At 37.5% G+C, this 25,476-nt stretch overlaps 1 protein-coding gene across 6 annotated transcripts in view; it reads left to right on the top strand.

The window, feature by feature from the left end:
* Nucleotides 1–25,476, top strand: part of RANBP17 (RAN binding protein 17) — a 333,695-nt gene that overhangs the window by 291,770 nt on the left and 16,449 nt on the right. For all 6 annotated transcript variants that reach the window (XM_054691111.1, XM_054691110.1, XM_054691109.1 and 3 more), the window contains 2 exons: nt 519–657; nt 12,275–12,441. In XM_054691111.1, coding sequence (XP_054547086.1) covers nt 519–657; nt 12,275–12,441 — 306 coding nt within the window. The remainder of the gene's footprint in view (nt 1–518; nt 658–12,274; nt 12,442–25,476) is intronic.

The following is a 25,476-nucleotide window of genomic DNA, read 5'->3' as shown; positions in this document are numbered from 1 at the left end:
ATATTGGTTTGAGTTTCATTTGAGGTTTTCCAGGTATCTTTCTCACATGGTTTGCCTATAGTGTATGGTAAATAGGTTAGTACCATTGTGTTAATATAGCAGACTATGATGCCAGATTCTTATTATAACAGCAAATTTCTTTGTTTTAAAACAAAAAAGAAAAAGGTTGCTTAGCCACTGTTTGGCCCGTTCACTGTTAACAGCTTCCCACTGCAGAAAAATAATTTAGTCTTCAAAATTCTATACTATAGAGACTTGACTTGTGTTAGTCATATAAGATAATATTGAAATCATGTGCTATGCAACAGCTTCAAATTAAGATTTTCAGAGATCAAGAGATTCCTGTTAGAACCCCTGTGAGTGATGAATTGAGAATCATTATGCCATTTGTTCCTTATGTTTGTTTTATTTATTTATGTTAAGTAGGTTTACAATTTCTAATATTATAAATGGTAATTTCCACTGCAATATCTTTGGCTTCCCAGTGGCTTGACATTTAGTATTTCTCTGTATTGTAGCAATATAGGAAACTGAGCCAGTCTTATTACCCACTTCTGGAATGTCTCACCCAGGACCACATGAGCTTCATCACCAACTTAGAACCGCCTGTGCTCCTATATGTTCTCACATCTATTTCAGAAGGACTCACTACTCTTGGTAAGGATTGCACAGAGCATTGTTTATAGAGAAGAAACTTGACTGTGGTCTCTATGTCTGTGTTTATTGAGATGATCATCTTACAAAGGGGAAAGAGATTCTGTATTCAGGCTGAAAGTTTTTTTTTTATTGAGGTAAGATTAGTTTACAATGTTATTTATGTTTTAGAAGTACAGGATCTTCCCCTTCATTGTATAACTTTCAGTTACATATAAGAAGATGCCCTTTTCCAAACTTTCATGCACAGGTTATTTTTTAATCAGCTTTATTGAGGTATAGTTTATATATAATAAAATTCATTGATTTTAAGTGAACACCAGTGAGTCCTGACAAATGCATATACAGCCATTAACCACCACAACCAAGATATAGAACATTTTCATCACCACAGAAAGCTCCCTCGGGCCCCCTTCTAATCAATCCCTTCCCTCTAACCCCAGCTCCAAAGAACAACTGTCTACTTTCTCTCACTATAGTTTGCCTATTCCATAATTTTATATAAATGTAATAATTTAATATGTAGGTCTTTGTGCCTGGCTTTTTTGTTCAGCATACTACCTTTTAGACTCCTCTGTGTCATTTTGGGAATCGGTACTCTTATTCCTTCTATTGCCAAGTATCATTCCATTGTATAGATTATTTTATGTTTTCTCCAACTCATGTGTAGGTTGGTTTAGTTACTTTGGTTATTTTGAATAATGCTACAGTGAACATTCACATACAAGTCTTTCTGTAGACAAATGTTTTTCTTAGGAAAATACCTAGGGGTAGGAATTTTGGGTTATATGATACATGCATTTTTTTAAAGATTTATTTATTCATTTACACAAGAACCAGGGTACAGGCCAGACGCATGGGGAGGGTGAGAGGATTCACCAGAGACAGAGTGGGGAACAGAACAGGCAGACTGACTGAAATACACTGCTGAGGGGAGCAGCGGGCATGACAGGAGAGGTCTGCCGCACCGATACATGCATTTTTAATATTATTTTTAAAAAATGCCAAACTATTTCCCAAAATGACTGTAACATTTTGTTCTCCCCAGCAATGAGTGAAGTCTCCAGTTGCCCTATATCTTCCCCAACACTTGCTCTTTCCAGTCTTTTTAATCTTAGCCATCCTAGTAGGTTGTGAAATCTCATTATGGTTTTAATTTGCATTTCACTAGGGAACAATAATTTGAACATCTTTTCATGCTTATTTGCCATTCATGTATTTTCTTGGGAAAGTGTTCAAATCTTTAACCATTCTTTTAACTGGGTTGTTTAGATTTATCTTGTAAGAGTTTGTTAGATATTCTGGATATAAATCCCTTATCAGATAAATGTTTTGCTATTATTTTTTCAGCCTTGTTTTTTATTTTCTTAAGAGTGTCTGTCGAAGATCAAAAGTTTTTAATTTTGAGAAAGTTCGGTTTATTATTTTTTCTTTTTGATTGATATTGTTTGTGCCCTATCCTAAAAAAAACTTTGCTTTACCCACGGCCATAAAGATTTTTCATATGTTTTCTTCTAGAAGTTTTATAGTTTAAGCACTTATATTCATGTCTATGATCCATTTTAATTTAGTTTTTATATATAGTATTAGGAAGTAACTAAGATTATTTTTTTTAAAGATTTATTTATTTTTATTTATTTATATAAGCACTGGGTACAGTCAGAAGCGCGGGAGGGTGAGAGAATTCACCAGAGCCAGAGAGAGGAGCAGAGCAGGCAGAAGGACCGAAGTACACTGCTGAGGGGAGCAGCGGGCAGCAAGAGAGGTCTGTGCGCCATGTGGGACCCTCCTCCGGTGGCCGGGGAGCAGCCAGGGATCGAACCGGCGCTGCAGAGGCTGCGGGCAGATTCGCAACCCAGCGCTCAACTGCTGCGCCACTGGGGAGGCCCCCTAAGATTCTTTTTTCAACACATGGATATTCATTTGTTTTGGTACCTTTTGCTGAAGAATATCTTTTATTTTGTCTATTACTTAGTGCCAATTCTATATTGTTCCAATTTGATGGTATTTCTTTCTAGGTTTCTGTTCTTCTCATATTGTTGCCTTGTTTTAGTGTCAGTCTAGTGCTCTCATAAAGCAAAATAGGAAATGTCCCCTCCCCTCCAGTTTTCTTAAAGAGTTTGGGTTGAACTGTTACTAATTCTTCCTTAAATATTTGCTAGAATTCCCTAACAAAACCATTAGGCCTAGATTTTCTTTGTTAAGAGATTTTAACTACAAATTAAGTTTCTTTAATGAATATAGGACTATTCTACTAGTTTTCTACTAAATCTTGAATAGCATTTGGTAGTTAATGTCTTTAAAGGAATTTGCCCATTTTATCTAAAGTTCATCTGACTTTACTGAAATAAAAATATTTATAATAGTCCCTTGTTATACAATTTGATTCTATAAAAATGTTGATGAGTTATGTTCTCTCTCTCTCTTTCTCTCTCTCTCTCTCTCTCTCCCCTCCCTCTCTGATTGAGTTTATCAATTTTATTGCAAAGAATCAACTTGCAGTTTTCATTTATTTCTATTAGTTTTCTATTTTTTTACTTCATTGATTTTATTTGTGGTTTTTAGTATTCCCTTCCTTCAGTTTACTTTGCTTTTGCTATTCCTTTTCTCATTTTTTCAGAAAGTAGTTTAGGTAGTTGTTTTTTTTTTTTTTTTTTTTTTTTTTTTTTTTTTTTTTTTTTAATAAATTTTATTGTTATATTCCCCATACAATTGCAGCCCCCCCATTCTGACCCCAATCCCTCCCCTCCCACCCCCCCCCCTAAAAGTGTCTCTGGTTCATAGTTTTTGTTGATTTTGATTTTCACTTTCTTATAGTTATTCATTTTCCTGGTCCCTTATTTAAGTTTTCTAGATTCCTGCTATGAGTGAGACCATCCGGTATTTTTCTTTTTCTTTTTGGCTTATTTCGCTGAGCATGATCCCTTCCAGCGCCATCCATGTTGCTGCAAATTGCATGTGTTTATCTTTTTTGAATGCTGAGTAATATTCCATGGTATATATGTACCACATCTTCTTGATCCAGTCATCTATTTTTGGGCATTTGGGTTGTTTCCAAAGCTTAGCTATTGTAAACAGTGCTGCTATAAACATAGGGGTGCAGGTGTTCTTTGGAATTGATGTTTCTGTGTCCTTTGGGTAAATACCTAGGAGTGGAATTGCTGGATCATATGGAAGCTCTATGTTTAGTAGGTCCAGAAATCTCCATACAGCTTTCCACAGTGGTTGGACCAGTTTGCACTCCCACCAACAGTGCAGAAGAGTTCCTTTTTCTCCACACCCTCGCCAACATTTGTTGTTGCTAGTTTTTTTAATATGTGCCATTCTCACTGGTGTAAGATGGTATCTCATGGTAGTTTTGATTTGCATTTCCCTGATGACAAGTGATGTTGAACATTTTTTCATATGCCTGTTGGCCATTTGCATTTCCTCTTCAGAGATGTTTCTTTTAAGCTCTTCTGCCCATTTTTTGACTGGATTATTTTCTTTGTTGTTGTTGAGTCTCATCAGCTCTTTTCTAATGTACACTTTCAATGTTTTAATCTAAGAACTGCTATAGCTATACTTTACAAACTTTTATATGTTGGGCTTTTTCCTATTCATTTCAAAAACATTTTCAAATTGCCCTACTGAATTCTTCTTTTACCAGTGGGTGGTTACTTAGAAGCACATTTTATTCCAGATATTTAGAAATGTTACTTATTTCTTTCTATTATCTTGTTTAATTCCTTTGGGAAATTTTAATATACTCAATGATTATATTTATTGAAAAATTTTTATAGTCCAGAATATGGTGGATGTCCATGAAATGAATGTATATTTTATTGTTACTGAGAAGAGTGTTCTGGAAGTATCAGGTCTAATTGATTGATTGTGTTTAGATTTTCTATATTCTTACTGGTGTTTTTTTTAATTTGTTTTCTACTTTTTCTGTGCATATTTCATTTTTGTTGGAAAGAATGTTCTATAAATGTCAGATCTAATTGGTTGATTGTGTTCAGATTTTCTGTATTCTTACTGGTTTTTTGTTTGTTCTATGAATTTCCAAGAGAGAAAAGCTGAAGTCTCTAACTATAATTTTAGATTTGTCTATTTCTCCTTTCAGTTCTGTCAGATTTTATAAAAAGTATTTTGAAGCTCTGTTATTAGGTGTATAAATATTTAGTATTGGTTATGTCCCCTTGATGAATTAACCCTTTTATCATTATGAAATGATCCTCTTTATCTCTGGTAATGTTCTTTCCTCTGAAATCTACTTTTTCAGGTATTACTAGTCTCTCTAGCTTTTTTTTTTTATTATTAGTGTTAGCCTCTTATTCCATTTCACTTTCAATCTTTCAGGGTCTTTATATTTAAATTTTGTTTCTGGTTGACAGCATGCATTTTATATTGTTGTTGTAACCAGTTTTTACAAACATAGTGACTTAAAAGAATTTTTTTAAAGATTTATTTATTTATGTATACAAGAACTGGGGTACAGCCCAGGGGTATGGTGGGTGAGAGGATTCACCAGAGACAGAGTGGGGAACAGAACAGGCAGATGGATGGAAATACACTGCTAAGGGGAGCAGTCGATGAGGCAGGAGAGGTCTGCTGTGCCATGTGGGTTGCTTCCTGGCCAGGGATTGAACTCATGCTGCCGTGGCTGCGGATAGCTTCATAGGTTGTGTTTCAACCCCTTGTGCCACCAGGGAGGCCCCCCCCCAAAATTTTTTTTCTTGTACTTCTTATAGGTCATAAATCTAACATGGGTATCAGCTGAAATGTGTTCCTTTTAGGATTTAACCCATTTCCTTACCTTTTCCATCTTCTAGAGTCTACCTGTATTCATTGACTCATGACCTCCTTCCTCCATCTTTAAAGTCAGCAACATTATATCTCTCTGATCATTCTCCTGTAGATACATCTCCCCTTGATTCTGATATCTCTTGCCTTTCTCATTAATTTTTAAGGACCTCTGAGATTACATGGAGCCTACTCCGATAATTCAGAAAAACCTGCCTGTAGTTTTGTTCAACTAATTAATTTTTTGCCATATAATGTAACACATTCACAGGTTCTGTGGATTAGGACATGGACATTTTGACCTAACAGCAAGCATATAGTTAGGTCATTTTTTTTATATAAAATCTGACTATCTCTGCCATCTAATTAGTGTTTTGACCATTTACATTTAATGTAAATAGTATATTGCTGTTTCTTTTCTCTTCATCCTATCTAAGCATTGTTACCTTTTTCTCTTTTCCGACATTCTCTTGGTTTGAATTAATTGAATGTTTTATGAGTTCGTGTTGTAACTGTGAGTTTATTAGCTGTATTTCTCTTATTTTTAGTAGGTCACTAGGGTTTATAATCTGCACCTTCAGATAACATCATCACATCAAATAATTAAGGTCTATCTTTCTCACTTTATCACCACTCCTTCTGGAACTCCAGTCACACATATGTTGTCTATTATATTCCTCAACAACTGAGAGGACTTCTTTGCAGATCTCCAGAACTCTCTCCTGTATAACTCCTACTCCATGGTACTTTAACCCACAAGTTCTAGCTGCAGCATTCTCCCTAAATTCCAGTCCATTTCTCTTCAAGCCAATGAGACCACTTGATTATTTGGGTTTCCCCTTCCTAGCCTGTAGTTTGAGAACTGCTTTGGGCAGTATGCTTGAGCAGTTGTCAGTTTTACCTCATTTGTTTTCCTCCTCTCTGGTTTAATAGCCCTGTACTGCTTGTTGTGCAGTAATTGAAAAATGTTGTTTCATATATTTTGTCCTGTTTTCTAGTTGTTTATGGCAAAAGGAAAAATTCTCATAGCAGTTAATCCTTCGTGGACAGAAACTGAAGTCTTATCTTTCATTATTACAGTTTGGCTTGACATTCTTTTGTCTTACATCTTAGTAATCCTTGAAGACTTGGAATTATTTGCAAATAGCTATGTTGCTCTTAAAGTGTGGTATTTGGCCTGGAGTCTGCATTTTAACAAGGCTCTCAAGGGCATCTTGACAAAGTGGCATTATGGAGGGAATGCTGAACTTGGATTGAAGTCCCAGTCCTACCACTTTTAAGTGTATGACCATGGATGCTCTGTGCCTGATGTTGCCATAAGGTATTTTCATGTGTGTTCTTCATTTATTTCACTCTCAGAAGCATTTTGCATACCTAAACTGAGTGAGATAATCCAGTAGTACTGTTTGCCCTTGTTTCCTACTTGATTGTTAAGCTTCAGAAGGATAGGAACCATGTTTTGATCACTTTATTTCCTGTGCCTGGCACATCATAAGTGCTCAATGAATATTTAGTGATGAATTGAGTGGGTAATATTATTTTCACTATACAGGTGAGTAAATTGTGACTCTGAGAGGTAAAATAATTTCCTAAGATTTTTTAACTAGTTTGTAACTGATTTAGGAGTCTTTTTAACTCTAAAATCCATTCCTCTTCACCAGGTCACCCTACTAGACCTACTTGATACAGATCACAGCTTTGAAGGCTAGATGCCTGATAAAAATGGTTTTCCTTAGGTACTCAATTTTATATTTAGTCTTACATAGTTGTAAATTGAAACCATTGGATAACTTTGGGCAGGTGAACTGTGCCCTGAGTCTTCAAGAAAAAGAACTATTTAGAATTTTTAAAGTAATCGCTTGGATTTGTCCTTTTCCAACGACAAACCTGTCAAGAGGCATTTGTAGGCATTAGCTAGGTTATATCCAGATTTCAGTTCTAATATGGCTTTAGTGGAAAAAATAAGAGGAAGAAACAAAGAGTTGAATCAGTGATAGTGATAGACTTGCCAAATATACTTAATATAATATTAAAATTTTTTAGTGACTCATCATTCATAAACATTTTGTGTTTCAAGCCAACTATAATATGGGGAAAGAGACAGATAAATGAGAAAAGTGGATTTGTTTTCATTTAACCATCTACTCACCACAACCCCACACTCTTACACACAGAGGCCAAAGTGGGGGGCTTACAAAAATCACTCTTAATATTACTCTCAACTCATTCATTCAATAAGTATCAATTGTGTACATACTATGTAAGACACCACTCCAGGCTGTGATAGCCCTGAAGGGAGCAAGACAAATAGGGTCCCCACTCATGTGAAGCTTGTGTTCTAATGGGGAGATATGAAAACTAAATAAACACATGCACATAAGAAAATGTCAAGTCATGATGCAAGCTAAACAAAGAATTAAAGTGAGAAAATGAAAAGAAAGTAATTAAGTCAGGCTTTTTTAGAAGAAGTGATCAGGGAATACCTCTGAAGATTAGCCGTGGCAGGGATGACAGTACAGTCCAAGAAGTAAAGGATGTCACCAAAGGGTGAACAAGGAAAGGAAGAGACAAGCCAAAAAGTTACACTAACTGGAAACCACAAGCTCTCTCCCCATGAAGTACATTATTAATGACATGTTCTTAAATTGGATTAAATAATGGTATGACAAATATGGGAGCAAAATATTCAGGAAATACTTAGAAAGTGGGAGACCTGGTAAATTATTTTCTCCCCCAAAAAAACATACCAGAAAGAGAAGAAAGCAGTGAATTGGTTAAGTAGGACAACAGGTGTGGTGTTCAAGGGATTGAAATAGCCAGGAAAATCAGTGGGAAGTGACAAAAAGGAAAACCTGTAAGTTGTCAGGCAAGTGGTACAATCTTTGCACATTTTGTCTCATTCATTTCTCACAGCACCTTGCAAAGCAGGTGGTTTAATAAGTGCATTTTAGAGAGATTTTAAATAAAGCTCTGTAAAGTCAAACATCGAAAATACAGATACAGACCTAGACCCACCTATTTCCACAACCACTGCACCACACAGATAGACCTTTTGTTTCTGAAATTGCTTTTCCTACCATATTTTCCCAAGACTTTCATCCTCCCTTGTGCTCTGGTAAGAAATTTTGAATCAAAGTCAAATTCAGCTCAGCTCCATTATCATTCTTCTGACTTTCAGTTAAGCAACTCTGTCCTACACAGTTAACTTTTCAGAACAGCTTTCCGTGATGGGTCTTCGTGAACAGGAGGGCTATTAATGATGCATGTGCTTCCTGTGGAGACTGGTTGCAGGAGAAAAGGAGCATTTGGCTGTTTTCAGTGCCAAACAACAAGTTGCTAAAGAGAACAAAGTCCCTATTGGGCTTAAAAATTATATCCCTAAATTATCTAAATTATGGATGAATTCTTTTTAAAAGATTCTAAAACACCAAGAACTCTAAAACAAAATATGAGAATTCATGACTCCTGCCTATCTATTTATGTCAAGAGAGTTTCATTATTTGAATCTCACACAATATCCTGAGCTGCAAATAAAGAAATCCAATAATAATACATAGTCCTCAGCACTCTTCATTCTGTTTTTGATCAAATGCACCTTGATCCTTATGATTCCCCACTTTTCAATCTACCCTGAAATAATACTTATCCTTCTCAAAGCCCCCAACCATAAATCAGCCATAATGGAAGCTCTTCCTCTTGCTTTTATCGCAAGGATATATGCTCCAACCTTCACATCTAAAGTGTTTACCTGGCTTTTTCATAGCTGACTCAGTATATTGGAACCTTTTAAAGCAACCTGCATGGCATGTGGTCACCAAATCTATGTGAAGTCTTTATAATTTTTATATGATTGATAGCATGCTGCTCTTCCTTGATGAGAGAACCCTGTCTGTTTCCTGCTTGCTTCCTTTTGTGGGGGTTGTTACTTAATCCATTTACATTCATGATAGGAACTTCAAAGGTAGAAATGTGAAGGAAAAGAGAAAAGCAACCAGAATCTACAAGTGTGTGCCAACTCTAGACCTGGATGTTTTTCACTTTATTATACTGCTCCCAGGATATGGAACCAAAGCTACCTTTCCTTTTTTTTTTTTTTTAATTTTTAAATTTACTTCCTTTAATTATTTAATTATGTATTTTTCTTGCATCATCATAATCCCCATAGTTGTCCTCCTACCGTAGCACCCATGAACCATCACCATATTCCCTGGTGTTTTTCCCTGCCCTGTTTTGACTCACCCTCCCTCCCTTGCTATACACCTCAGTTCTGTGGTCACAAAGCTGCCTTTTCTATAGAGTAACCTAGTTTGTGGGGAGAAAGCAACAGTTAATTAGTCAATCAAATGCCATAGTTTTTTAGGAAAAAAGAGCTTCTTTCTTAAAAACCTCTATAGTTTCCCAAAACTATTATCTATATGCCTGCCTTTTAGACTGTCACCGACTTGTGAACCTGCCTCAGCTGCATTATGCTCTATTTTAAATGCATATGTTTGTGTGTAGTTGCTATTCACAATGTTATTTCTCTGTATAACATTGTATTAAAAGAGTTCCTAAACTTTGGTGTTATATCAATTCTAGGGATTATTACTAAACACAACCTAAGACCTTTTAAAAACTTTCTCAATTCACTTTGCCTCCCATCCTGTCATTAATTTATTAACATTTACCCCAAATATATGACAGGCACACATGTATCTCTGAGCTTCAGTGATGAATAAGAAACTGTCTTTGTCTTAGGAAGTCTCAACTATGCACCCACTCAACCAGTCTATTGCTCCTTTTCTGAATCTACTAGATTGGCCCTTTTTTTGAGTGCCCATTGGCTTTTATTATTTTCTTGTTGTTTCTATTAAAAATCATAAACTTGGGCCTCCCTGGTGGCGCAAGGGGTTAAGTCTCAGTACTATGAAGCTATTGGCAGCCACTGCAGCACGAGTTCCATCCCGGGCCTGCAAAGTCGCTACCCACATGGTGCAGCAGATCTCTCCTGTCTTGCCCGCTGCTCCCCTCAGCAGTGTATTTCAGTCAATCTGCCTGTTCTGCTCCCCACTCTGTCTCTGGTGAAGCCTCTCACCCCACCCCCGCACCTCTGGCCTGTACCCCAGTTCTTGTATGCATAAATAAAATAAATCTTTTTTAAAAAATCATAAGATCATATGCATATGTTACCATTAACCAAAAAATCTGGCCAGTGTTATGCTATGAATAAAAACCCTGAACTTTGGAAAACTACTTACCTCAAAGCTTCATTTTTCTCATGTGAAAAATGAAAATAACAATGCCTAATACATACAAACCACTCTTGAAAGTAAATGATCATTTTAGTGTACAAAGGAGACTACCATTTTTTTCTTATTTGCTAAAAAAAAATAAAAACCTTTAGTAACATCTCTGTTGCCTTTGAAATTAAAGGTAAGGCCCATTAGTTGATGTCTACCCCCAGCCTACTTTTTCAGTCTTCTCTATATGATTCCCCAACACAATTTCTTTCATTCAGAATAAAAATCCTACTCCTTTAATACATCACCCTCTTTTCACCATGAGGGACAACTGGTGGTAGCAACCATCTTTGAGTTTCCATTGTGTTTTAAGGTGCTTGTTGCTTATACACACTTTTTGTTTAATACTGAATTTTGCTTACTACCTTTTAAATTTAAGTGGTTTAGAGAATAGGGCTCAAGTCCAACTCCTTGTTTATTTTCATACCATGGTTCCTCAGCCTTCTGGCTGGGTAGTCTTGGACAAGCCTCTTAATCCATGAGTGTCCTCACCTGTAAACAGAGATAACAGTAGTAACCATTATAGTGCTGTTGCATTGAAAATAATAATCAATGTAACCAACATAGTAAGGTCTCGATAAATATCAACTATTTTTATTATGAGGACTTTCTAGTTATTTCCTTCTCATTCAACTCTGCAAGATATTTTACAAATTACAAAGTTAGGTGGCTCTTTCAAAGTAATAACACATCAAGTAACTGGAAAAGATGGGATTTGAAACCAGAGCTGTCCAAAATCCACTTCTTCCCTACCATAATATATGCCTGGTCATAATCACTTTACCTGAAAACTGTCTTGGACTAACTTTTCCAAGCCCATCTCACATGCTGGCTCCTTCATCTAACTCTCCGTGGTCCCCATCCAAATGTGATAGCTGCCTGAAAATCCCCAGAGCAGTGTGACACTCATTTTTACACAACATTGTGCTGCAATGGCATATGTACTAAATCATGAACTCTGACACCACGGCCGGAGTTATGCCTGAAGCAGAGTCTTGCACCAACTAGATACTTAACAGTCACTTGAATTGAGCTGAGGGTCATTAAGGTCAAAGTGGAAAACTTTGTTCAGTTCAATCCAGCAATTATTTACTTATTAGCATGTCTCTATGCCAGATCCTATAGTAGAGACTGGGGTTTTAAGAGATACACAAAATTTCTGCCCTTGAGGAATTTACAATTTGATAGAAGTGCTTTCATACCATAAAGTAACCTTTTTTAAAAGATTTATTTATACAAGAACTGGGGTACAGGTCAGAGGCGCAGGTGGGTGAAAGAATTCACCAGAGAGAGCAGGGAACAGAACAGGCAGACGGACCGAAGACACTGCTGAGGGGAGCAACGGGCGAGATAGGAGAGGTCTGCCACACTCTGTGGGTTTCTCCCTGGCCAGCCGGGAATCGAAAACATGCTGCAGAGGCTGCGGAGAGCTTCAGAGCGCAGCGCTCAACCTGCTGCACCACTGGGGAGACCCAAAGTAAATTTGTTAAATGGAGGCATTATAATCAGATGAAACTTTAGTAATGCAAACAAATTCTTGTTTATTGTTTGTACAGATACAGTAGTGTCCTCCAGTTGCTGTACCAGTTTAGACTACATCGTCACCTACCTCTTCAAGCACATAGCAAAAGAGGGCAAGAAGCCGCTTCGATGCAGAGAGGCCACCCAGGCGGGGCAGAGGCTATTACATTTTATGCAGCAAAACCCAGATGTCCTGCAGCAGGTAACTGATGGTTGGTCACCTGATTTAAGAGGTTCCCAAAATCCACTCTGCTCCTTAAGTATCTCTTGAAGCAACAGGTCTTGCCAAGATTTTTTTTTACTAGTTTTTCTCTAGAAGTATTTTCCCTGAAAGCATACCGGTCTCAGAATTTCCCACCCTCCAGAATTACTGAGTCATTCAGCTCACTTTGGTGAAGTTAGGATTCCAAGACAGGAAGCTCTTCCAGCAGCCTAAGAGAAATAAAAGGTGAAGCTGGAACTAGAAACAGTGGAACTCTGATTTCTTTCCTGGAGCCTCTATGTCATCTTGTTTGCCTTCCAAGTAATCTCTATGTTGGAAAACTACCGTTTTCTGGGCTCCTGGTCTGTGCTAGGAAACTTACTAACAAGTTTTCCATTTATGTTAGAATTCAAGGTTCAGGTAGGTCATATTCCCAAGAGCAATTAAGCAATAAAGCAAAATGTCTTTATTTTCAAATGTGTTTTTTAACTAATATGGGTTACATTCAAGTTTAATACGGTTGTTTGAAAACTCACTTCTGCAAGCCGTAGTAACAGCATGCATTAAAATGAACATAATGCCAGAATAATTTAAAGAGTGTAATGCCGTTTTTCTGTGAAGATACCATCACTCATATATTCCAATTCCACTATATTTGGAAAATGCTGTCTTTATTCTGCTTTCAGTTTGTTTTATTTTACCAAATTAGCTCCATAATAGTCTGTGGTTTGCAAATGTAAACACTTGAACGTGGTCATTAGTCAGCAAATAAGCTGCCTGCCATCAGCAGAAAATGTCACTCTGAATAAAGAAATGATGAAAATAGAATGAGACAGCCACGGAAGAAGTTTCTTCCTGGCTGTCATTTTTTGCTAATATTCAAATGTAGTTATGTAAATTTTATTTGCAGTGATATTTTAGTTAACCAGTTATTTTGCTAGTGGGGAGGGGTGTAGGTAGGATTTTGTATCACTAGACGTAGGACTGTAGGCCTATAACTATTTGGTGTGACCTGAGAATTGCTATATGCTGATTATACAGCAAAGAAAAGAGGAAGGTAATGCTTATGTATTGAGGATTTTGTATATACAAGCTACAAGAACTATTAAAATCTTAAGATAGCTTTAAAAAGAATCATAAGATAGTTTCTTGCTTTAAAAACTTTCCTATCAGGGCCTCCCCGGTGGTGCAGCAGTTGAGCGCTGGGTTGCGAAGCTGCCCACAGTCTCTGCAGCGCCAGTTCAATCCCCAGCCTCCGGGGGAGAGTCCCACATGGCACGCAGTTCTCTCCTGCCGCCCACTGCTCCCCTCAGCAGTATATTCCATCAGTCTGCCTCTCCTGTTCCCCACTCTGACTCTGGTGAATTCTCTCACCCTCCCGTGCTTCTGACTGTACCCAATGCTTGTATAAATAAATAAATAAATAAATAAATAAATAAATAAATAAATAAATAAATAAATCTTAAAAAAAAAAAAAAAGACTTTCCTATCAGATGGGACAGAGACGAGTAACTAACTAGTTATATGATCATTTGTTTAATATAGTGATGACAGAGAGTGATACAGACGAAGAACTTGCAGAGAAATGGTCTCATTTAGAACCCTCACAACAAGGCTACAATGTACATATCATCATCCCCATTTTATAGTCGAATACACTGAGGCACAGGGAGGCCAACTAGAATGTGGAATGTGAGCCAAGGACTGTTTGTCTCAAAAGCCCAAGTCCTTACCACTTACACCACTGGTTCTCAAGGGACTAGTCAGTGCCACTTCAAAATATACATTCTGCCAAGATTTAGGTGTACCTCTTCTCCCTCACCCCCCACCCATTGTTATGCAGAAGCCCTTGGTACTATTGTTGGGAGGAGGTCAGAGCCCACAAGTGTTTCGCAAGGAGAAGGTGGGGAGCCACAGACTTAAAGTATGTAACCAGTAGAGAAAATTAATACCCATGGATTGGCCAAGGATCAGACCCAGCCCTCACTTCACCACCAGTTCCCTCCTGCCAGCACTTAGCCATGATCATAATATTATCCCTCAAACTTTGCAGAAACTTACAAGTTGGTAGAAAATTTTAGCAAAAATCAATAAGCTGTGTTTAGGAAACAAATGCCGTCAGACTGTGCAGAACAAGTTATGGGATTGTACAGGAGACCATCGAGTTTATACTCAGAATTGTCATGCGTTTGTTGGTTTAAGTAATTTCTGTGTGTTAATAATACTTGGTAATCCTTTACTTTATAGCATATGACTAAGTAGTGATATATCTTTATTAATGATGGAATACATTCTATTTATTTGGAATGTAGGCTTTCAGATAGCATTTTAAATATTAATGACTGGTCTCTGATAGTCAGCATAAATATGATTTGCATTAGCACTAGGTTATATCATCTTGAGTGCCTCTGATGTCAACTATTGGGTATAGTAATATCTGACATCATCTCCTTAGGTCACTGACAACTTTGACCTCTATTCTTATGCACAGTTTCTGTAGTCTCAAAAGCTCTTTTGAATTGATTTGAAATTTTGACTCTTCCCTTTATGAGCCAGTAAAATTGATAATTATTCAGATGGGAACTGAGCGCTGAGTGAAAAATCAATTCCACCCGCTCTCTGCTGCGTATAAAATTACTTCTGAGTCGGCTGGACTGAACGGATGGCCGGAGTAAAAGCAGCAGGCAGGAGTAGTGGGAAGAATTAGCTGGACAGAGCTAATAGCCTGAAGGGATGGACTTGGAAAAGAGGGAGTGGGCCAGTTGGGGGTTATTATGAGCAAGGATGGGTCCCATTGATCATCTGTTTACATCAGCTTTCCAAGACCTTATAAATCAGCCCTGAAGAGCAGCAGAATCCAAGGTTCGGCCTTTTACCAGAGGGACTTTGTATTAGATTATTCTCATTTTCACACTCAGATGAAAAGTGAGCCATTGATTATTCATTGGTTGCCCATTAAATGCTGTTTTTATAGATGATTTGCCTATCACAGAAGGTAATGAACAAGGTTGCTGCTTCATAACTTGAGGTTTCAGTTTTCAAGGCATCTGTGTCGGTTAAGTAATGCCTAACCCTATTAAAAGCAATGGGTTACAAATTGCTTAACAGTGCTGAAAAACTAGACCCTAATGACTAATTGTGCTTGGAGTTTAGAGAGGGTTTGTCAGCTCTTTAAACTAAACTGATGCAATGATACTGCAATTATTTACTAGTTTGAACTGTTTTTCCCCCTAACCTGGTCCATATTGCTGGAAGCATAATTACATGAAGAGTGTCAATTCCAAATTGCCGAAGTTATCTCCTCAAGCTTCTGTAGTAAACGAAGTGTGAACCTACATAAAGGGTTTTCCAGCATCCTTATAGGTCTTTCCATTTGTATACAGCAGCCTGGAAAAAACACTTTTAGTGCCTCTCACCTGGAAATGTGTTTCTTATGACCCACTATGTGGCTTTAGATCTTCAGTGTTTTTATTTTTTAAAAAGATTTATTTATTTATGCATACAAGAACTGGGGTACAGGCCAGAGGTGGGGGGAGGGCTGCAAGGATTCACGAGAGACAGAGTGGGGAAAAGAACAGGCAGACTGAAATACACTGCTAAGGGAAGCAGCCAGTAAGTTAGGAGAGATCTGCTGCACCATGTGGGTTGCTCCCTGGCCGGCTGGGGATGGAACTCATGCTACAGAGGCAGCGATAGGTTCATAGGTTGTGTCTCAACCCCTTGCACCACTAGGGAGGCCCGATCTTCAGTGTCTTTAAAAACTTTCTTGAAATAAGTCATCTTCCATATTTTGCAAACAAATCTAACTTTGCAGGCATTAAAATTTGTTCATTTGGTGATCCATTATAAGTAAGTCAGTATGAACTTCAGGTAAGCATTATTGTCTGAACAGCATTGTTTTGACTTAACAATTAAGAAAAACACAGTTTAGGGCCTCCCCGGTGGCGCAATGGTTGAGCGCTGGGTTGCAAAGCTGCCCGCAGCCTCTGCAGCGCCGGTTCGATCCCCGGCCACCAGGCGAGGGTCCCACATGGAGCGCAGACCTCTCCTGCCGCCCGCTGCTCCCCTCAGCAGTGTACTTCGTCGGTCTGCCTTGTTCTGTTCCCCGCTCTGGCTCTGGTGAAATCTCTCACCCTCCCACACTTCTGACTGTACCCAGTGCTTGTATAAATAAATAAATAAATCTTTTTTTAAAAAAAAAACCAGTTTACATAGATTAAGGAAAAAATTTCCCATGTGTTTTTATGTCATTAGAAAGATAAACTAAATTTAAAGAACAGGTCATTAGTAACAGTGATTTACACACTGATCTGCTACAGTAATATGGAAGATAAAATTTCTATGTGGGTTTTTGTTTTGTTTTGTTTTCAGTTTTATCACTTGTATTGTTAAGTATTTGCATTGTTAAGTATTTGCAAACAATAGAACAGCATTCATTGAGTATATCACAGAATGAAAGATTTTTCCCAATTTAGGTAAATTAAGGAGCTTGATTTATAGAATAGAGGGGCATTTCATAGCTGTGACTAATTCTTTTTCAGATTGTAAGAATAGGACACTGATGTTGATTTTCTCTAAAACAGTATCGATTAAGAAAGAAATAGGAAAAAGTAACACCTTCTGCAGAAGTAGAATGAGAACTATGTGATTTTCAGTATTGCTGATTATATTATGAAATGATTAGCAAGGTATTGTTAGCAAGTCTCTAAAATCTGAATACATTAAATGGGGTATTAGAACATTTAGGTTTGAGTTCACCTTGCCCTTAATTATTTGACTCAAGTGAACTTTACTACGAACCAAAACAGTTTCTAATTATTACCCTCTGTCTCTCTCCCCATCCCCAACCTGGCATTTAACTACAAATTGTGAAGAGCTGTCAGGAGCTATAAGAATCATACTTCAGTAGGGACATAAGCTAAAAGAACATTCACCCTTTTCCTCAATCAGTCAGTCAATCAATGAAAATTGCTTTTGTATAGTGCTCTTCATGACATGCATCCCAAAGTGAATTACAGCGAAAGAGAAATCATCTGCTCTTTTTTCATTTTTGTGTTTAGATTGAAATATTATTGTTCAACATTTTGACATACTGTACAAGACATCTTTCATACTTAAGATTCCATTCCACAATACTAAGTAGGAGAAAGTACAGTTGCATATTTAACTGATGTTGAGATTTTGGCCTACAGAACGTTAGCAAGACTCTCATAATAGGAAACACTTAAGCAGATGATATATATTCATGTCTCTTATCGTCTTTAAAAAAATAGACAGATTTTTAATATTATTAAAGACTTTTCTAGTGAGCCCCGTATATAAAGTGTGCCCTCCATATGCCCCGTTAGTTCAGTCTGGTTCATATGCAACTTTATTACCAAAAATCTGGCAGTAGATTAATTTCAGCTGAAAAAACACTCACAAATGGATCAGAGGATAACATGTATTTAAAGGGTTTAAAGGAAGCCAAGAAAAAAATCATTAGGCATCGAAAGTGAAAAATCAGAACTTGTATTTCGTGACAGAATCAGTTTTTGCACATGCTGCTGTGATCTTGGTCGTCTTCATGGCAGTCTGTATGTGCTGTGTATTGTTTCTAGGAAAAATAAGAATAATATTGGCCTTGTGTTAATGCTTACTATGTGCAGACACTGCTTTAAACTCTTTACAGATGCACGATCTGATTTAGTAATCACAGTGTCTCTGTGAAACTGTGGTATTATGATCACCATTTTTGCACATTCAGAAGCTGAGGCATAAAAGATTACATAACCTTCCCAAGGTCACATAGTAAGTGAAAAAACTAAAATTTTAGCCTAGGTCTGTTTAACTCCAGAATTAAAGAGAGTGAATGCCAGAGAACCACAAGGCTCTCTGCTTCTGAGTTTGTTGGTGGCAACTAATCTAAAATAGTATGTATGTTTTGAGCACTTACAACGAGGCAAGTTGAGCTTCCAATAAATCCCACTGGGAACACCCTTAAGGTAGAATGACTTACAACAGTCATCCTATATCCCAACTTTGTACTGCAGCAGAAATGAAACAGATGGGCAGTGACCCAGAGAGTCAACAGGCAAAGGAGAGGCAGGTTGATTTGCCAGCTGCTTCCACCATCACTGAGGCAGAACTAACAGAACTTCTCACTTATTCTATACCTGTACCCAATTGTTGATTGTATAGCCAGAGATTGAAGATACATAATTTACTCGGACCTGTATTCTTGAGAAGGTCAGAGTCTAGTAGTACAACTGTCTCGTGATATTCCTTTTTGCCTTTTCTTTAATGCCTTTGAGATGGCTTTTGAGGTTTACTCTGATTTGATTTTTCTAGAATCCAGGCCAGTATGGCAGCTGTGAAATGAAGCTGGGAAAGCAACAAGTGCTTTGTATTCGTCCCCATACCCAGCATATCGCTAGATCTTGTTCTGACTCTCAGCACTGATTCATCAGTACAGAATGCCCTTTCTCACCCCTTTCTGTTTGTAAACAGTGTAGTTCTTCTAAAGGGAGCTTCTACTTCTGAGGACAATTAACTCTATTGAAAGTCATAATTAATATCCTCTCCCCTTGGCAAATCTGAAACTGACCTCTGGGTTCCTTTTCTCTCATTTCCTTTCTACAAGCTATCACAAACTATTGATACTTCACTGAGATAGACTGAAAAGAAACCTGAGTTGAGTGCACATCTCTGTCCAAAGGAGGCAGTCTCCACAGAGTTGCAGCTAATATGCCCTGTTAGACAGTAAGACCCAGTGTTGCCAGATGCATTGAGATTTCCCCCCAAAGAGAATCCCTGAAATTCAGATGTTTAATATTGGCCACTGGTTGAAAATTAAAGACAAAATAAAAAAACATTCTGCAAGGCAGCATGGTTTGTCAAGTTACCACTTTTCCACCTCTGTATTATATAAGAGAATTAAGTTTCATAATTAAGGTTTCTCAATGCATGATCCCTTGTGTTTCTCAGTCATCCCATGTGGCACTTTTCAAGTGATTTTCTTATTTCTCTCTGTATTTTTTTAAATTTCTGAAGCATATTTTTTTGATTAATTGTTTTAAAAGGATGATGTTATTTTGCTTTTAAATATGACTCTACACTTAGTTCTACTACAACTTGAAAGAGGACATTTTATCACTTTTGGATTGTGTCTTTGCATACTGAAGGGATGCAGTAAACAGTGAAATTCAGTTAACACTCCCAAATTTGTTTGAGGCAGAAATAAAGTTAAGTTTGGTCAAGAGTGTGAGTGTGTGCGCATGCACACTCATGTGTGTACAATCTGATTGCTTAGGATCAAATTGAAATCCAGGAAAAATTATTTAGGTTACTGCCAGGTACAGTGACAACAACAATCCCCACACACACACACCCGTGTTCTGTTCACCATTAGGAATAATAGTTGAAGTACTTATTTCCAAAAGGGAGTAAAACTCTTCAGAATAAGGAATTTGGCACCACCACTCCTAAAGATCAGTTTAGAAAGTTAAAATTTATCATTTTAAAAATGGGAAAACAGTAGCTTTTTGTTAAAATGGCATTTTTGTACCTGAGATACTATAAAATTTTCTATCCATCTTTAGGATGATTCTAGTCCAAATTCTTTGTTATTTACCATAACTTTGTTATAAAAATATTTGTTGAATAACTACTCCAACATGTCCCCCCAAAATAATGGTATTTTAAGTCAGCAAAACCACTTACAATAGAAACCTATTATTGGTTTTATAAGTTAACAAACTAGTGTTATAACCATAGTAGTGCTACATAGGAGCTTGTCTTTACAGAGTGCCCGGTCTCCTCCAAAGACCACCTCCACCTTGAAACTTGTCCCAGCATTTAGCAGAGGCTGGAAGCTTGTAATGTTCAGTGAATATCTGTAGTGCAAACAGAGAAGAATTAATTTTCAGAAGTACGATCTTCAGACAGTGGCTTTAGATATCAAATCTAGTGTGGTCATAGGCTACTGAATAATAAGCTAGATGATAAAATAAAATTGTATCATAACAATACTCTATAATAACCCTGCTGAAATTCCACAGGAAATTTCATTCTAACATGAGTGAAGAAAGGAAATAAGTATTTCAAACATTGTTCCAAATGGTGAACAGAGCAGAGAGGGGTTTTGTTGTTGTCACTAGGACATGTGTTTTTCTACCTCTAAGCACAGTTTAAAGATGTAATCCATTGATAGCATAACTTGCCTTATTAATTGAAAGGGATGGAATCCACCAGATGTAGCCCAAACCAGCAGAGAGTTGGGTGACTAAGCAACAGCAAAGACACCATATTGAGTGAGCCGGAATTTAGTCTCCAAGTCATTTATTTCAACCAGTGACAATACATTTAAACTCCTGTGCCTCAGCAGTGATTGATGGTTTAATATCATATATAATTTTTTTAATGAAGGAAAACCATTTAAATATGTTACCATTTGCACTAGTATTCTCCTATGTACATAACTGCATTTAATCATTATGGGGATTGTTTTTATACTTGTGTAATTTGTATCCAAGAAATAACTGTCAAAACCATCTCATGCTGTTGCTGGAAATGGTACAGTGTGCTTCATACTTGAATAGATTCATTCTTCCCTGCACATAATTAAGAGTGTTGGAGTTTTCGCTGCTACCACATAGGAATTCCATGTTTACATTTCTGAGAATGAAAAATAAGCCACAATGTGCTTTTTCAGGTCCCCATTTTCTGGGGCTATGGTATTTAAGTACCTTAGTTCTGTACCAGTGTATGATTTGAAGAGTTTGATTTTAAGACTTTTAATATTAAAATACATAATAAAATTTTATTATCTAATTACAAGAGGGTTTAGCCTCTTATTAAAGTTGCTAAATCAGACCTAGATTAGCATCATAATGGCACAGTTTGACATGGAATACTCAAAAGTCAAGTTCGAGGGAAGGGATGGCTTTTTGTGTGTTTTGTTTTGGGGGGTTTTCTCCTTCCCCACCCCTCACACAAAATAACAAGGATGAAATGCATGTATGGAAAGAAACAAGGAGCAATTTGGGACGCTGGAGAAAGAGTGGAGGTGTCAGCCCAGGATGGTACCCTTAGGCAAGGCAGCTGGTATATGTAGCCTTTTGTTTATCTGCTACTGGTTTATGTAGCCTTTAGGCCGGCACCAGAAACAATCACTCCTACAGGGTCAGCTGCTGGTCAGAAGCAAAGTAAGAAAAGATTTTGTGTTCAAACGCGCAGCCATAATTTCTGTACAGCTGGCACCTGCTACTGGTGCACAGCATGAAGGTGAAAGGTCAAAGAGGCAGTTGTTCAAAACTCAAGAATGGCTTAAAGGGACTTGTAGATTAATCTGCTTTATTAACTTCTGTATATTAGATAACTATTGCTGTGAATGACAGTACATCTTTTTGAATAAGTCGCATCTCTTTCTCTTTTAAATTAGCTTTTGAGTAATGAATATTAAATAGAAAGCATTTCAGGGGTAATTAAATGAAAACAGAATGATGTCATTTTACAATTATATCTGTATGTTTATAGAATATGGGGATAATAATGTTTTCCAAGGAGCTAAAAAAAAAAATGGGACCTAGCTCTTCATAAGAACAATTTGAAATCAGTCACATGTCCATTAGCTTTTGTCTTTAAGCTTAAAATATGATATAGTTTGTGACTTAGCATGAAGTCATTGGGTGCCAGTGGCTTGATTTGGCATTCCCTGGGGTTCCAAGTGTTTTCTCTGTGAATTAAAGTGACTGCAATCTGTCATCGTTCTTTTATCTACAGTTTAGCACAGTCAGTTTTGCTATTAGTCTGCAGCAATTGTTCTCAGAATAGCAAAGGAGTTGCAAAAAAACAAACAACAGTCATACATTTTCCTTTACACATGGAAAGCAGACAGAGAACATTTCATAAGAGAAAAAGAAGTACAGAATTTTGCACAGGTTCAGCCCAGTAATCGTTATACATGCTTCATAACAGCCTCTCCCAGTATGGCAAATGGCAAGCAAGATAGGTTTTAGCCTTTTCATTAATACTGATTGGCATAATTGGCTATTCTTGTAAATTAAGGATAAAAAGTTCTCTAAATCTGTCCTTTCTTAAAGACTCTGCAACAAAAATGTCTAATCTGTAGATTAAATCTGACAACTCCTCTGGGAAAATGTTCACCACTCTGTATGCTAAAGGGACAGTGTTGTCTGCTCTCTGTAGTTTTTTTCTCTTTTTTAGAATTCTCAGAAAAAGAACGCCTTGCAGATGACATCTGCCTTTTCATGCTAACACTATACAGGTAGCAGCACCTACACGTATTTCAAACAAATCATGTAGAATTTCTTTTGTACTCATAAGTTTTAACACATGTGCACTCTTTCTAAAATCTGAGCAAGATGTCTGTGACATATGAAGATGATACCTGAAATCATCTTCCTGCGTCACACCCAAGACAACCCAGAAATCACCAGAAGGCTCCTAAAGTTATGTGGCTGACTTCACTGATCAGAAGAGATTGGGCTAGGAGTATTTCCTTTCACTACCACTCCAAAGTGGAAGAACCATCACACCTCCCTTTTCGTGAGATTTATTTTTACTTATTTATGCATACAAGAATGGGGGTGTATGCCAGAGTTTCGGGGGGTGAGAAGATTCACCAGAGAGAGAATGGGGAGCAGAACAGGTGGATCTACTGAAATACACTGCCAAGGGGAACAGCAGGCAAGATAGGAAAGGTCTGCTGCACTATGAGGGTTAGCTCCCTGGCTGGGAATTGAACTCAAGAACTCATGCTGCAGTGTCTGGCAATAGCTTGGTAGTGCTGAGACTTTATCGCCTGTGCCACCAGGAAAGCTTCATACCTCCTTCTTGACGATCTAGATCATTCCCTCCACTCTGGAACCGAAACCTTACTTCCTGCAAGAATGCTAGGATCTAAGAGGTCATTATGGGAAGGCAATCTCAGACCCAAATAGAAAAGTAGAAATACGATAATGAATGATTGTGATGAAAAAGAAACAATTATTATATGCCAGGCTTTGTGCTAAGTGCTCTGTGTGTGTGTCCCTACTCTGTAAGGCAGATATATTTATTTCCAAGTTATAATCAGAATACTGTAATTGTGATTCTAAGAAGTCAGATAACTTAGCAATATCATATAGCTAATAAGTAGCAGAACTTAGGATTTTAAATACTATACTACTTTTATGTGACCTAGAAACAAGGTTGGTGAGGATAGATGGTAGGCAGGGGAGACTTAGAACTTCCATTCATTCATAAATTCTTGATTGAACCAAGGATCCCTTTTTTTAAGAACTGACTGAACAAGAGGCAAACACTTGACCCAAGCTGTCTCAGTCAGTCTCCCCTGGATTTAGAAATTGTCATTGAAAAGATGTTGGCCAGTTTCTAGTCCTTGCCTGAATTGAAGACTTAAAAACGCTAGAGCTGTGGGGCAGCCTTTCCTTGCTGTGTGCTCAGAGTAGTAGCCATTCTACAGAGAGAGAAGAGAGCACACAGACAAGCTGAGAGGATCTTGGAGAGACCAGGCAACCCCAGAGAGAAACACAGAAAAATCCTTCCAGCACCCCTGTCTCTGGCTGCATGCCCTTGAGAGGCCATACAGCACCACCTAGTCTTTACCTCTCCCACTTCAGGCCTAAGTTTTACCTATGGTTGTTGATGTTTCATGACCAAAAGATTCTTGACTCAGGAAAGTCATGAGGACAAGATGTGCCAGGAAGTATAGACTCATCCAACACAGAAGAGGTATTAAATAAATATGTAATTTTTTTTTTGAAAAGCAATGTGCAGGCACCAGTCACCTTTTTATGTCCCTAAGGAAACTATATCTCTGTTGTCCATACAGATAAATATGAAAAGTATCTTTGCAGGAAAACCCCAAGATTGAGACTTCATTTCATAAGATGATTTGATTTTGAAGGCCATGACTTAAGGCAGATTTCCTGCATCTTTCTAGTCCCATCCATGGGGTCTGCCTATCTTAGAGTTCTTTCTGTTGCAAGAATTCTCAAGATGACAGACACTCACTGGACTGGCTGGGCACACAGGTGTGCTGTGGATTTGATTCTTGGTCCCATACTGACTTTTTCTCTCGTTCTTCCTCCTTGCTCCAGCCATCATCTTGCAATGGCAAGAATAAAAATGAACTGTATAACCCTTTCTATTCACACAATATCTGTGTATCTAATGTCTCTTCTAAATCTCACAGAAGCCCTATCAGTAAATAGGACCAATGTGGATATTTTTTTAACTTGGATAGATCAACAAATTTAATCCTACAGTACCTGTGTGGGGAAAGTATGCAGAAGTTCAGAGAGGCAAATTAACTTGCCTAAAGTCACACAGCCAGTAAATTAGTGCCTAGAAAAAACCTAAGTCTTTCTAACTATTGATCTTACACAGTTTTCACCCTACCAAGACTTCCCTCAGGCCTTACCCTATGCTTCCATCCTGGCATTTCTTCTTATCCATTCATCTCTGTTCAACAGAGACAGCAAGAAAAATGACAGGCTTGCTTCTACTTCATTTTTCTGCGTGGCATTGCGAGGGGCATGAGGAACTCCTTGAGTTTCATGAAAGAATGGCGCAGTATAAAGTAAGGCTATGTTAATGATGGCATGATTTATTCATGGTACATCATTATTGGCTTTTCACATACTTGAAGGATAAATTATGTGAAATTTTCCCAAAGTGTATTAGAGTGCTGGAATTCAACCTTCATATTCATTTTTATCTTAACTCTTGGAAAGTTTAACCAGAAGTAATCTTTGGTGCACAAAAGTTTATATAGTATGTTAAGGAAGATAAGAAAGACTTCTGTTTGATTAATCATGATCACTGCTTAAATAAGAAAATAAAGGTTCCCTAATCCCCTGACCTTTGATGAGTTAGTGCTACTGTGTATGCTCTACAACCCTTATTTGCTGTGTCCTTTGTTATGCTTAGGAAAATACAGATGTAAGTGCTTTCAGACTGATGAAATCCCATCCTCTTTTCAGAGTTATTTAATTGTAAAAATCTGTATTTGTGAAGACTGTCTACTTT

The sequence above is a fragment of the Talpa occidentalis genome, unplaced genomic scaffold, assembly GCF_014898055.3.
Source record: "Talpa occidentalis isolate TD23 unplaced genomic scaffold, MPIMG_talOcc4v2.1 talOcc4.9, whole genome shotgun sequence".
Classification (NCBI taxonomy): Eukaryota; Metazoa; Chordata; class Mammalia; order Eulipotyphla; family Talpidae; genus Talpa; species Talpa occidentalis.
Note: the sequence above shows the minus strand (reverse complement) of the source record. Positions and strands in the feature narration are given on the sequence as shown.